This window comes from Hibiscus syriacus, unplaced genomic scaffold, assembly GCF_006381635.1.
Source record: "Hibiscus syriacus cultivar Baekdansim isolate YM2019G1 unplaced genomic scaffold, ASM638163v2 tig00112503_pilon, whole genome shotgun sequence".
Lineage (NCBI taxonomy): Eukaryota > Viridiplantae > Streptophyta > Magnoliopsida > Malvales > Malvaceae > Hibiscus > Hibiscus syriacus.
In genome coordinates, this window is record NW_024063349.1 from 596,116 (window position 1) to 610,926 (window position 14,811).

The 14,811-nt window shown below is 36.3% G+C and overlaps 2 protein-coding genes across 2 annotated transcripts; one reads left to right on the plus strand and one right to left on the minus strand.

Moving 5' to 3' along the window:
- The first annotated feature begins 6,474 nt into the window (after positions 1–6,474).
- LOC120180859 (putative serine/threonine-protein kinase) lies at positions 6,475–8,589 on the plus strand. Its single transcript, XM_039186145.1, has 6 exons — positions 6,475–6,705; positions 6,862–6,983; positions 7,089–7,305; positions 7,444–7,681; positions 7,804–7,954; positions 8,057–8,589. Exons 1-6 carry the CDS (start codon positions 6,477–6,479, stop codon positions 8,378–8,380), a joined length of 1,281 nt encoding a protein of 426 aa, XP_039042076.1. The 5' UTR covers positions 6,475–6,476; the 3' UTR covers positions 8,381–8,589.
- Positions 8,590–10,874: 2,285 nt separating this feature from the next.
- On the minus strand, positions 10,875–12,227 carry LOC120180955 (serine/threonine-protein kinase-like protein CCR2). Its single transcript, XM_039186222.1, has 3 exons — positions 12,051–12,227; positions 11,878–11,963; positions 10,875–11,739 (listed from the first exon to the last, which is right to left on the minus strand). The coding sequence occupies exons 1-3, from the start codon at positions 12,225–12,227 to the stop codon at positions 10,875–10,877; spliced, it is 1,128 nt and encodes a 375-aa protein (XP_039042153.1).
- Between the last annotated feature and the right edge of the window lie 2,584 nt (positions 12,228–14,811).

The window sequence follows — 14,811 nt, forward strand, 5'->3', positions numbered from 1 at the left end:
TCACTCGAAAAAATAGATTTTTGTCTCGCTTGAGATAATTTCACTCGAAACAGTAGATTTTTATCTTGCTTGAAATAGTTTCACTCGAAACATATGATTTATCTCACTTGATATTGTTTTTATTAAAACGAACAACGCCTCACTTGAGGGATTAATATTTCTTTGCTCCATTCACGACACTTCGAATCAGCAACGCCCCACCAAAGGGGATGACTTCTCATGTGCTCGATTCACAACACTTTGAATCATCCACGCCTTACATTAAGGACCAACATTTCCAGTAGAGAATTCATAAAGAAGAGTTTGTTTCCTTTGCTCGATGCACGACACTTCGAATCAATCATGCCTCACTAGAGGGACGAACATTTCCAGTGGACAGATCATGATGAGAAGAACTCGCCCCGATGAGAATAACTGGGAGCTCGAAGTTTCACGGATGGGCCGAACTGATAAAAATTGGTGCTTTATATCTTTGATATATTCCTATTTCAGAGCAATGAGCAAAGAGGGGCAGCTGTAAGCACCAATTTTTTACCATATTAAAATAAACAAATAAAAATAAAAAATAAGAAAAAAAGGTAAATAAATCCAACAAAATTGGGCATCCCATGGCTGGTTACTGTTCCTGACACCCATCCCTCTGCTCCAACACTCCACGTCACTTATACCAACACGCAACCTGCAGAAAACAATGGAAAAACAAAATTATCATCATTAGATTTTCTCTGTAAAAAGGGGTATAAAACCCAAATGGAAAAATAATGTAAGGGGCGGGTTATTTCAAAAAAAAATTCCCAAAAAAAAAAGAATACTATACTCTGGTTCAAAGCAAAAAAAGTGAAGGTTATTTTTCCCTTTTCTTTAATTTCGATTCTTTTTTTGTGTGTTATCGGTTTTTCATTTCGAACAACAATAGTAAGAAAGAAAAAATTTCTTTTTTTTAGTTCGAATAAAACCCATTACCTTCAGTTCTCGTAAAAAAATTACAATGATTTTAAAAAAACCATTTGCATGCTCGAATGAAAATAAAACAAATTTCATTTTTTAATCAAATATAATCTAGTCTAATATCAACCAACAATCCCAATATTTACATCAAATACTATGAAAAAATGAAAAAAAGGGAATCAGGGTTACCTTGAATCGTCGGATGAGTCACAGGAGCTCGGAAAGCCAAACGGTCTCGGTCGTTTTTTCGGTCATAGAGGTCATTTCGTGTAAAAACGAGCCTAGATCCGTGACGAGGAGCTCGAGATATGCCTCCCCATGAATTTTGGTAGCCAACAGCCACCAGAGGCGACGACGGTGCGGCGACCAAATTCAAGAGATAGGGGAGAGCCTCTCTCTCTTTTTTTTTTAAAAAAACTGGAAAAATGAAAAAATGTAAAAAAAAAAAAAAGAAAAAGAAAAAAAAATTATATTTATAAAATATTTTCAGGAGAAATTACTTTTTAGTCTCCAATAATTCCAGTGTTTTTACAAAAAGGTCACTGTCAAGAACCAATTTTGTGATTTTACCTTTTCTGTTTATGCTTTATATTTTTTGGTATAATTTTCTTTTAGTCTCCCTACTTTTAGCATATTTTTACACTTTGGTCATGTGTAGTAATCTGTTAATTTTTTTAAACTTTGTGGACTGATTTTGTAATTTTTCCTTTTTTTATTTTAACAGGTTTTAGGCTTAAATAAATGGTTTATTCTCCTTTAGGTCCCTCTAATTTCATACGTGTTTTTTTTATTTTTGTCCCTAATCTGTTTTTATTTTATTTCGATTTAGACTTTAAATTTTAATTTGTTTTAATTTAGCCCTTTTATGTTTAATTTATTCTCTTTTAGCTTGGTAATTTGACATTTGTGCAATCTGGTGCTAATGCATGTTTATTTTATTTTTTTTACTGTTTTTTTTTATTTTTTTTTATTTTTTATTTTTATTTTATTATTTTAATTATGTTTATTAATTGTTTTGTTGTTTTATTGTTTTAATTCTTAGATTTGATTTTAAATTAGATTAATATTTGAATCGAACTTAGAAATTAGGATGACACTCTAGTTTAATTAGGGAGCAATTCGAGTTGATTTTTCACATAAAATGTCTGATTACTCGAATCGATTAATCGACCTTTTAAAATTTATTAATAATTAATATTTTCTAAAAAATACTTTAGGTTTAATAATTTAGATAATAATTAGGATTTAATTAGTCTTCAACCTTAGAAATTATTAATTTAGGTCGTTAAGCTTTTAAGTCTTTTAGAACTCGATATTTTAGATCTTGACCTTTTAGTCCCTGAATTTCGATTAGAGCCTTAATATTGACATAATTAAATAGGTTAAATAGAGCCTCCACTTTTAATTAGACTTCAAACTAGTCTTTTAATTTAGGGAATTATTCGAGTTGGCCCTTGCCTAAATACTCGAGGGACCATCTCGATTATTCGATTCGATTATTCGATTCGATAATTGATTAAAATCAAATAGGATTAATATTAGAGCCTATATTTTTATGTTTGAGCTTCTAGGTTCCTTTAATTTCATAATTTGACACCTTAAGCTAGAAAAACCTTTAATTTACCTTAGCTTAATTAGGATTAAATAAAAAATTATTTGATTCTATTGTTTTTTTTAACTTAAGACAATGTTCACTTATTAGGGAATTAATTGTACATCTCCCACAAGTATGCTCAGGGGGTGATTACTGGTGATTCCCGAAATAGGTCGACATCCTTTTCAAAGACCGCATCATGATTTTCTAAAAACAAGACAATATTCAATTATTAGGCACAATAGATGATCTCCCGCATTTACACTTGGGAGCGAATGTTATCGGTCTCAATAAACGAATATATTTTTCATCTTTGCATCCGTAATGATATTCAAATTAAATAAAGATCAAACTCAAAATTTTCGATTTAAAATGTAGGGTAATCAACTAGGTACCAAATTTTGGGAGCTTGTGGGGGTGTTAATCCTTCCCCACGTGTAACTGACTCCCGAACCTGATTTTTGGATTTTCGCAGACCTTAAAAATTTTATTTTGATAAAAATAAAATGTTTTATTAAAATCATCCGGTTTTTATGGTGTCCCAATCAAACCTTAAATGATTGGTGGCGACTCCTAACATTTCGAAACACTTTTCATAGAGAAAACCCCCGAGTCGATATCAATTTTTCCCGCTTGGGCGAAAAACGATGTCAACAGTGTGTGAGGAAAAGCGAAAATAAAACAAACGGCACCAAACAGAAAACTCAAAACCTTGAATAATTATTTACTCTGAAAACATTAGCAAACGAATCAGTACAAGTATTTAGTGGTTAATCAAATTACAAGTGAAAAATTATTCAAACCACAGAAGGGATCAAAAATCAAATTAGAGCGAACTTTTAATTTTCATTTGCAAAAGCAATTAATTAGTCGACTAATGACCTGACTCTCTAAAAAAAGGTTCCTAGCGGAGTCGCCAAGTTGTCGAAACGATTTTTTTTTAGGGGAAAAAGGGAGTCTCGTTTTAAATTAATTCTTTGATGACCAGTTAATGAAAAAATATGGTTCGAGTAGTTGCCACCAATCCTTGATTAGGGTGTGATTGGGCAACCAAAAACGTATTTGCTATTCTAATAAAATATTAATTTTAATTAAAACGATAAACTTGCGGTATGCGTTACCAAAATTCGAGTTCGGGAGTCGGTTACATGAGGGGAATGATTAGCACCCCCACAACGCCCTTGGTACCTAGTATATTAATTAATTGTCTTTACAATGAGATTTACAAGTTCGAGTCTAATTTTACTTAAGATCCCCTAAAAATAATATTCTTTGAATTTTTGGATAAAACATAATAATATTTAATTATTTCCTATCGAGAAGAATTGATCTCTTATACCTTGAAGCAATCAATTCTTACTCCAATCGAAATAAAGAAATCTTAAAATTCCATTCTAAAGTTCACTATTAATTCAAAATAACAACACCCCAAAATAATTTAAGAGAGAAAATAATAATATCTAATTATTTTCTATCAAGAATAAACGACCTCTCATACCTTAAAACAATCATTTATTACTCCTACCAAAATGAAAAGATATTATTATTCTCAATTTCGATTCGAATGTTATTATTTTGCAAACCCATTGGAAATCACATGCAAAAGTAAAACAAATTAAAAGTCTATCAAGCAATTAATTAATTAATTAATCATTTTACCAATATTTAATGAGACTAAGGATGTTCAATTATTTAAATATCTCGAGACGAGACCTTAGATTCGATCTAAGATTCTTTTCTCGATGAATTTAATTAAAAGAACATGATCTTTTCCCAATCCCCAATTTTTAAAATGAATTCAATTTAATTTGTGTCACTAAATGAGATAGACTTTCATTTTAAAATCATCGAAAGTAACTTTCTTATACATTAAGACAAACATTTTATGATAATATTAAAATGATCGAATATTACCCTTAGTCAATTTATTTCGATTCGAGTCAAGTGATGCTTATGAGGGTATCATGCAAAATTAATTAGGACTAAAATGAACTAACATGCAAGCAAAATGCAAAAATTAAAATTAAAATTAAAATTAAAATAGAAATAGGACTAAAACATAAACAATCAAACCATCATGCCAAAATTGAAACAAAATAAAGTATACAAGTGACAAAAATGAATATTTTCAATATTAAGTGCTAAAATTATAAAGAATAAAAATAAATAAAACATGGGGGTAAATTAAAATAAATTAAAATTGCATGCCAAATTAAAATAAATAAAAAACATATTTGGGGTTTAAAATATACACATACAGAAACTTTAGGGACTATTTCCTAAATATTTCATTTATTTTTGCCTAAATTATACATTCGAAATAAAAAGGGGGAAATTACTAAATCAATCCCTAAGATTTTTTTTAAAAATAAAACAGTCACTGCACATGACAAAAATGCAAAACACGCATAAACATATAGAGAGACTAAAAGGAAAATATCCCTAAAAAATAGCATGCATAAAAGTGGGTAAATTATAAAAATAGTCCCTACAGGCGATCAACATGCAAAAACATGGCTAAACTAGGGGGATTAAATAGAAATTAAACAAAAAATTACAAAGCATAAACATAAATGGGTAAATTATGAAATAGGTCCCTACACATGACCTTTTTACAAAAAAACTAAAAGTAGGGGGGACTAAACAACAAATTTCCCCGAAACTTCCTTTATAAATACAATTTTAATTTTTTTTAATTCATTTCAACCGATTTTCCTAAAAAAATCTTTTTTTTTTCTCTGAAAGCAATCGGCCGGCCCACTGTCGGCCACCCTAATCCTCCTTCGACTGCCACTCCAGCCGTCGCACATGGTGGCCGAAAATCCCAAATTTACCCAAAGTCCTCCTAAAATACATATCTACCCACCTAAATGCCTATTTAAGGCTAAAAATACCTAGAAACTCCCAAAACAACCCTAGAAGCTAACCTCAACCGCTCAACTTTTCATCTCCTCGCATGCTCTGGCCGCCGTTAAAACGAATCGACGACTTTGGTAACCACTCAACCCTTATACTCTCGGCTCTAACCTACTCTTACATGCAAGCAGTTTTTTTTTTGCTATATTTTTTCTTATTCGAAACTAAGAATAAATAAATATAGAAAATATACCTTAAAATTTCTTTGATTTTATTGCTTTGCGAAATTGAAGGGATCAAACTTTTTTTATAGATGTGGTTTAGGGTTTATATAAGCCCTAATTTTACATATTTTTTTCTCTTTTTTCTCTATGAAATGATTACCCTGTTGCATGTTTGGGTCTTGTTGATTTGGGGTGTACTGATATGGTAGGGGACCCAGTTGGTGGCAACCGACTGGTGGAGATGGACGGTCGGTAGAGGCTCGATATGGATCGTTGGATGGGTCCATTTCTGACGGTTCTCGTGAGAGACAGCACCTAAAGGGTTATGAAATACTAATAGTAACTAATCTGGACCATTGGATCTCTCACAGATCCAACGGCTGGGATGATGCAGCGCTGGGCAATGAAGCAAGAAACCCTAGCGAACTGGGTTTCCAAGCGGGCTTCACTCTTGCTAATGGGTTTCGGGTTTGGGTCAGATTGTAACTTGGGTGTTTGGTACTGGGCCAATTTGCTTCCGGGTCGGGTCAGATTGGTGTTTCTCTTGTACTAGGTCAGGCTGTCATTTGGGCGGCCTACTGTATTTGTAATTTGGGTATGTTAAAAAAAATAAAAATGAAGTCCATATTGGCAGGTTGAGTCAAGTTCACTTTTTCTCAGACTTTTTCTACGTATGAAATGAGATTTAATCCTGGTGAAATCTATTGCCCAACTGATCCTTATTAAATTATTGTTTTGTCATTTATTATTCAACCAATTAGAATGATAAAAATATGGTTTTTTTTCAGATTTTTTTTCCTGGAGATATGAATGAGTCTAAAGTTCTGGTTTTTAAGAAGTCAAAACCCGTAGGCATGTTATGTGTTCTCATTTCTGTACTTGGACTGCTACCCTACTTTCCTTCTTCCAATTTTGCTGATAGTCTTTTTCCCGGCAACCAAACATCTAATCCGAGAAAAAGAAAGGTGGGAATTTGTGGTTTTCACTTTCCAGACAAACCCAAAGACATGAAATTCAGTTCCTGTTTCACAAATTGTTTTTCTCATCCATCAGAGACAACCATCATCAACATAAACATACAGGGTAAATAACAATATCAATCATGTTTTGATTTTCTTCTCTCTCTCTTGCTTGTACCTTTAACTATGTTTTGATTCAAAAGTTTAAGAGGAATTAGTGTTTCCAAGATTGAATTTTTCTTCTGTATATTCAACATTTTCTCTCTTTCTTTCAATGCAGAACCACATGGAGAAAATGATGAGAATTTTACTGTCTTCTCTTATAGTGAGCTCGCGCTTGCCACACGTGGATTCTCAGCTGCAAACAAGATCGGAGAAGGTGCCTTTGGTTGTGTCTACAAGGTTAAAAGTCTTGAATTTTACTAGAAAGTGAAGGAAAAAAAACAGTTTAATTTTTGTCTTGAAACTAATAATGATATTAAATTTGGGGTTCATTCATCTTTGTAGGGTTTGCTTGCAAATGGTTCTATTGTAGCTGTAAAAATGCTTTCTATCGAGCTCGAATCGATGCGTGGGGAAAGGGAGTTTGTATCTGAAATTTCTGCACTTACAACTCTCAAACATGATAATCTTGTTACACTTAAAGGCTGCTGTGTTGACGGAGCTACAAGGCTCTTGGTTTACAATTACATGGAAAATAATAGCCTGGCACAGATATTACTGGGTAAGATATTCTATATGAACAATTTGTGCTATAGAGATTTCATTCAATGAATTACAACAATGTAGAATACCCGAAATTGATCGGATGGTGAACGATATATTAGACAATTTTGGTTGCTCTGTATTCTGGATTTAATAGGTGGAGAGAAAAACAGGATCAAACTTGGTTGGGAAGCAAGGCGAGCGATTTCACTCGGAGTTGCTCGAGGGCTTGCATATCTTCATGAGGAAGTTAAGCCACGCATTGTGCACAGAGATATTAAAGCTAGCAACATTCTTTTGGATCAGAATTTAATACCGAAAGTTTCGGATTTTGGTCTTTCGAGAATTCTGAGGGATAATGCTTCTCATATTAGCACCCATGTTGCAGGCACATTGTAAGTGAGCATTGCTGGTTCTTTACCATAAACTTGATGAATATTTCTCGTGTGTAATTGAATTTATGCTCCTTGAAGTAACCGTGGCTAATGGAATTTCTTGCAAATGGCAAATGAGATAGAGGCTATATCGCCCCAGAGTACGCCTTCAGTGGACGTTTAACAAGAAAAACAGATGTTTACAGTTTTGGGGTCCTACTTTTGGAAATTATTAGCGGCCAGACGGTGGTCGATTTTGACCTAGAGCATGGTGAACATTACCTGGTTCAAAAGGTAGTGGTGCCGTAAATCTAATATTCCCATTCATGTTCCGAAAATATACTTTCGGACTAAATTACTAACCTGTGGACTTGATTATGTGTGGGAAACATGCAGGCATGGGAACTATACAGGGATAATAGGATTCTGCAATTGGTGGACCCTACAGTAGGTTTGAACTACCCCCAAGAAGATGCGATTCGATTCATCAAGGTGGGTCTCCTTTGCGTTCAAGAAAAAGCCCGGCTCCGACCAGAAATGTCGACGGCCCTGAAAATGTTGAGTAATGATGTTGACATTGAAAGAGTTCAGATTTCACAACCAGGTCTTGTTGCTGATCTGATGAATATCAAGTTGGGACAAAAGACAACGTTTCATAGCCTCTACACTAAAGCCTCAAATTTGGAAAACACCCCAAGCCCCCTCAGCTCATGCTCTTGACTTGGCTCTATTCTTTTGGGAGAAACCAATGACTGCTTGTTGACGGCACCGAAACTGTTAGAATACAGCCTGAAAATATTGTACAAAGAAAGAAGGAAAACACAGAGATATAACTCTTTCTCACAACAAATTTTCATTTTTTTCAGATCAAAATAAACATATTACAATTTGCTAGGGAATGAAACATCAAAACTCTCCCTTCTGCAGTGAAAGATGGAGAGAAAAAGGGGCCAGAAGCAAAAATAAGAACTAATACAAGAGTTTTGAGAAATTATTTTACATGTATCCTTCAGCTTATTCGTTAGAAATTAGAATGAAACGCACTTTCCATCTTCCCTGATTAAGGTAGCAGTATGCATGCATGGCTTCTCGCATGCCATTCACGAAGACCACCAGATTCTCGATAGGCTTTAAAAATGGCATATAGGGCACCAGATTCTCGATAGGCTTTACAAATGGCATATAGGGCGCCAGGCATGCAAAATATGCATTTAATATAATGCAAGCATGATGATATATGCATATAAAAATGAGTAGATGCATAAAATATATGTTAAGGCCCAAAACTGAATGATGATGGTGCTGCTTGAATAATGGTGTGTATGACAGTGAAGAAGCACCACATTGCAGGCAGGCATGAATATGTATACACACATAGCTGAGAAATGTCGGAGAAAATGAAAGAAAATTGCATTAGGAAAAGGAGGCAAAGGAGATATATATATAGTGAAAGAAAGAAAGAGGGTGACATCATGGATAAAACATGCAATTAGGCCATAATCAAGTTGGCTTGAAGGTGACTTTACACCCCCTCATAAGTCCCTTTCCTTTTGAGTTGTCAATTTGGGATATAGCTCTAAACACATGCTCAAGCCATATAATTTTCTACCCAAAAGGCCACCTTTTCCCACTTATGTCTCTTTAAACACTTAATAACTTGAGTTTTTTGAAGTGTAAGCTGTTTGGTGGTGTGAAAGAAAAAAAAAAGATGATGGGAAAAGTGAGTAGTTCTCTGAGGCCTTTATTGTTTGGTTTTTTTCTTCTCTTCTATCTTTTCAGTATCATAAAGCAAAGGTTCATTTGCAATTCTGAACAGATTTGTCTGCAAGTGCTTGGATGACATAGATTCCCATACCTGTACACCTGGTTTTCGAAACCTTTGTCACCATCTTCTTCTCTGCAGCTTTCCCTACCCATTCGGTATACCGTGGGGCCAAAATGTAGACCACAAACAATAGTCTGAAAAGGAATATGGTTCCAAATTCTTCAATTTGGTTCCATGATTGATGAACCAAGTTCCACCCCAAATGCTAGTTTTGATAGCTGCTACTAGAAATGCCTTGTTAGTGGCACCCTAACATCTTCTGAGGGTGTTTGAAGAAACTTTCCCTTAGGATCACCTGATAGCTATATATAATATTAATATACGTACATGTTAGTCACAAGTTGGTGCAAAAGGCTGCAAAAGTATCAATTTTGCTTTCCTGAATTGAACAAGAAAACAATGGACAGTAACATAAAGGGATGCATAAACTGTGTGGTCTTTGAAACTTGAAAGCAAGAACAAGTAAAAAAAATAGTATTGTTTTTGGAGTTGGAAGGTACTGCAAGTGCGAGAATCGTTGTGTTTTGTTGTCAGAAGTGGGAGTTGTTGGTTCGGCCCTTTGTGTTTGGCTTCACCTTGGACTCCATATTCTTCTCATTTGCACTCAAAGTTTGGGATTGAATCCACAGGGAAAATTTTTCTGGGGTTTTGGAAAAAGTTATTATTTTTATCAGTCGGTTAATCTTATTACATAGGTAGTAAGTAACTTAAGTATATTCTAAAAAGGAAGGAAATCAATTGAAATAAAATCGTAATCAAAAAATTTAGTCAGAGAATCCGGATTAATGATCTTTTTTAACATGTCTTATCCATAATCAGTTTTTCAATGGAATTACCTTACATGGAACTTGAAATTTAAAATAGCTGATGAAGAAGAAGATGAAAATCCAGTAGTCCCCTTTTATTTGTCCTAGGGGGTTTATTTACTAACCTTTAGGGTCAAATATAAGATCATGAAAACTACTCATAGATCAGATAATAGATTACGCAAATATGAATGCAGCAATTATATAATCAATGTGAGCCAAACAAATATGAATCATTGATCAATGATGACATCGACAGGATGATTCGATATTCATTACTTACTGAAATTACATATGCTGGTTCGCTGTAGCCTGTAGGTTGACAAGTTCAAATGAAACTGAGAATTGAAGAGATAAACAAGGTGATCATTTCATAGTTGATACCAGCTCATCATCATGCACTCTTATTAGGTCAAAAAAATCGATTCTTCTTCACTATGTGCCTATAATTGGGGGGGGGGGTGCAAAGATCACAAGATCAGTCCATCCTTCATGATTTGCTACAACAAAATTACCATTTCCGACATTGTCAGACGCTCACCAGGATCTTCTCTGACAGCCAACTCAGCTATATCCGCCAATTTCAGCGAAGGCTCGACGTTTCAGGGAGTGCAGCGTAACGATCGACAATGACAGCTGCCTTGCCCTGTTTAATTAAGGGAACTGCCCAATCAACTATGCTTGCAGGTGTATAATCTCTATTATAAGCTTTCCTTCCAGTGAGAATCTCCAACAAAACAATCCCAAAGCTGTACACATCACTTTTCATGTCTCCGTTAAGATCGAGATCCCTCTCGCTTGATGTAACAAGTCCGAAAACCGCGATTCGTGCTCCCCAATCCGAGTCCAAGAGAATGTTTGAAGCCTTGACATCGCGGTGGACTATCGGAGGCACAACTTCCTTGTGAAGGTATTTGAGTCCCCTCGCAGCCTTCAACAAGATCTTCAAACGAAGGCTCCAACTCAAAGAAGAAAGCCCTCCATGAAGGTGATCATGAAGTGTACCATGGGGCATATATTCATAAACAAGCAGCCTTTCCCTCTTCTCGGAGCAATAACCTAACAAATTCACAATATTGCAGTGTCTCACACTGCAAAGGATTTCAAGTTCCATCTCGAACTCACGACTGTTGGTGTGGATTATCGTGGCAGCATTCGGCCTCTTGATCGGAACTTGCCTCCCATCCGCTAGCACTGCTTTGTAAACAAAACCATAACTTCCCCTACCAAGCTCATTGAACTCCTTGAACCCGTTAGTGGCATCTTTTAACTCGGAAAGCCGGAAAATTTGAGCTGTTCCAGGACAAGGAGTGATTGAAACAGGAGAGAATGAATCAGCAGTGGTGTCACCATCCAACTGGTCTGGTTTGCCTATGCAAGACTTGAACTTTTTTTTTTTGGTCCCTTCTTCTGTTTTCGTCACAAACATTCGCGGAAGATAACACCAGCTAGGAAGTATCAGAAAAAACACAAATACACAAGCTAAGAAGTATAAAAAAAAACACAAATACACAAGAACCAACTATGATTACAAGCCTCCTCATGTGATGCCAGTGTTCATCTGGAGATGATGGGATCCCACAAACATCCCAACAAGAACTGTTTTGGCAAAGAGAGCAAGCTGTGCATATTCGGTCCGCGTTCTTAGTGCATGGACTAGACAAGAAGAAACCTGCGGAGCAATTCGATGCACAAGGTGAACAAATCTGCAAATCTTTCCCAACACACAAGCTAGTCAAATCTGGCTAGTTTAGGTTACTTGCATTGAAAGCAAACTCCCCTTGGGGCACAAAGTCGAACGACACAGACCAGGGCTGCATAATTCCAGAGGAGGATTATAATCAGGTTGCAAAGTGGTATTTCTAGACCAACGATGCAAAACCAAATCATCTTCCCTTATGCCGCGTGTAGTGAAGTCCGACGAAGCAAGTGCCATAAACCTGGAATGCTTCGGTACTGAAGAATAATTGAAGCTGCCTCAACATTCAACCCCATGATTGTCCTCTCGAATCCCGCAAAAAATATAAGCATCGGCCGTCAATGATATGAAACGGACCCCGATAGGAGGATCGGAAAATGAATCAGAATCACCCCAGCATCTAACTTCACCGGACAACTCCATGATTCCACAGATAGGACCTTTAGCTGAAGCTAAAATTAAAAAAACTCTCCGAAACATTTGAAACACATAAAACATCAGCAGTCGGTCCCCAACAAACAAGCCCTCCTTCTCTGATCCTACCACAACTAAACCCTTCACCAGAAACAATCTTATTGAAAGCAAGGGTATTAATACTCTGATTATAAAACAAAATACTCTGTTTTGAGGCGTTTTCCCCGAAAAATCACCGGTAATCGGTATATTTATCGATCTAACACCGGTCAGATTATATTTCCCGATCTAACACCGGTAGCAGTAAAGCGCGCCTCCTGTCCCGCGCTATATGCTCATTTGGCGCCACGTGGGGTAAGCGCGACCCCTGTACCGCGCTATACACTGACATGGGTTACACGTGTGTATAGCGCGCCCCCTGATCCGCGCTATACGTCACGTAGGGCCTCGCTATACCTGGTTATCTGACACGTGGGGTATAGCACGGTACAGGGAGCGCGCTATACCTTTAATTACCCACCCGTTCACACTCTCATCCTCCCTATAAATACCCCATCCTCAATTACTTTTATCACACCAAATTCTCTCAAATTTTCTCAATTTCTCTCAAATACTCTCTCTGTTTAAGGTATATTTTATAATATTTTTCATATTATGTATTTAATTTATTTAAGTATTTTACTTTATTTAATATTTTACTAATATAATTTTTTTACAGATATATAATGGAAGACAATCTACTTCGCTTGGATGGAAATCATATATCTCGATACTTTGTTGATACGGTAACATTTTAACGTTTTAATTTAATTTAAATTATTAGTAATAATTAGTTTATTTATTTAATGCATGATTATTATATTAAGAATTAATTTTTGTAATTATTTATTTTTAGGAGAAGGACCGTGTATTAGGTCCTTTTATTAGGAATCTTAAGTTAGTGATACCTAGTCGTGTCTTGCCGTATTTAGTAGAGGCTGGATTTGGTTACATAGGTAAATATTAGGGTCACTGTAAGAACCAGACCTTATTTCTGCCTTAGTAGAGCGGTGGAGGCCGGAGACCCACACATTCTATCTTCCGTGCGGAGAGTGCACGATCACGTTTGAGGATGTTTCTATGCACCTGGGGCTTTCGATGGATGGATATGTGATATCAGGGATAGCTTCCGGTTCTTGGACTACTTTGTGCCGGGATAATCTAGGACGTGTCCCGGAAATTTTTATCGGAGGTAGGATACCGTTAAATTGGTTAGATGCCAATTTTCGGGAGTTGAGCGCAGACGCCTCTGAGGATGAGGTTAAGATGTATGCACGGGCATGCATATTGCAATTGATAGGAGGGTTGCTGATGCCAGACAAATCGCGCAACCTAGTTCACTGCATGTGGTTGCGACATCTTAGCGAATTTCATCTCGCCGAATCATTCAGTTGGGGCTCGGCAGTTTTGGCTTTGCTGTACAGGGAGATGTGTGGAGCCATTGACTACAGGCGTAATGCTATCGGCGGATGTCTCCTACTGCTGCAGTCTTGGGCATGGTATCGATTTCCCTTTTTATGTCCCGTTGTGAAGAACTCATTCGTATTTCCACTACTTCTAAGGTAATTATAAAAATGATTTTGTATATTAATAATTTTATACAGCGTATAATAAATTTTTTTCCTTGAATAGGTGGTCTACTGATAGGAAAAATCATCAGGAGCTACCTGATGATTTAGAAAAAATTAGGGTGCTAATCGATCAGAAGGCTGACACACAGGTATGAATTTTAATGTTTAAAAATCGATTTTAGATTATAGTTATATAATTAGATTATTATTTTTATAAAAATTATATATTATTTGTTTTAGTTTGAATGGGTGTCATATTCTACTGATGATGTGATGGCGATGATCCCACCTAAGTTGAGGGGTCCATCAGATATTTGGATGGAGATGGTCCCTCTAATCTGTTATGCGACCGTCGAGTGGCACTCCAATGATCGCGTGCTCTGGCAGTTTGGTTGTTTTCAACCAATTTCGGAAGTACCTCGCAATATGGACGAGTTGCATAGCTTAGATAGACGCGGCAAGACATATACAGATTGGCTGGTGAGGCATCATGAGTGGGTCGTGTTTTGGGAGGATCGACATCGGCGTCTTCCCCGTAGAGAGCCCATTTTTACTAACTTCTTGATGATTGTTGAGGGTTATTATGAGTGGTTCAACAGTAACGGGAAACCGTTTCTACTTCCCGAGGATGCACGAGGGCGGACCTTTCCACGAAGTTGACAGAGAGATTCACCGACACAGCACCATCGTCCCCCGACTCGTGGACGGAGAGCAGGTGCTTCCGGTTCATCCTCAGCTGCACCAGCAGAACCTTCACAGCAGCCACCGTAACCATTTGTGATGCCGCAGCCATATAT

Coding starts and splice junctions, on each gene's coding strand:
- LOC120180859 (XM_039186145.1), top strand. CDS start 6,477: ATGTTATGTGTTCTCATTTCTGTACTTGGACTGCTACCCTACTTTCCT. Junction 6,984..7,088: donor CCTTTGGTTGTGTCTACAAG/GTTAAAAGTCTT, acceptor TCATCTTTGTAG/GGTTTGCTTGCAAATGGTTC. Junction 7,682..7,803: donor ACCCATGTTGCAGGCACATT/GTAAGTGAGCAT, acceptor CAAATGAGATAG/AGGCTATATCGCCCCAGAGT.
- LOC120180955 (XM_039186222.1), bottom strand. CDS start 12,227: ATGGCACTTGCTTCGTCGGACTTCACTACACGCGGCATAAGGGAAGAT. Junction 11,964..12,050: donor GGAGTTTGCTTTCAATGCAA/GTAACCTAAACT, acceptor ATTGCTCCGCAG/GTTTCTTCTTGTCTAGTCCA. Junction 11,740..11,877: donor AAAACAGTTCTTGTTGGGAT/GTTTGTGGGATC, acceptor GATACTTCCTAG/CTGGTGTTATCTTCCGCGAA.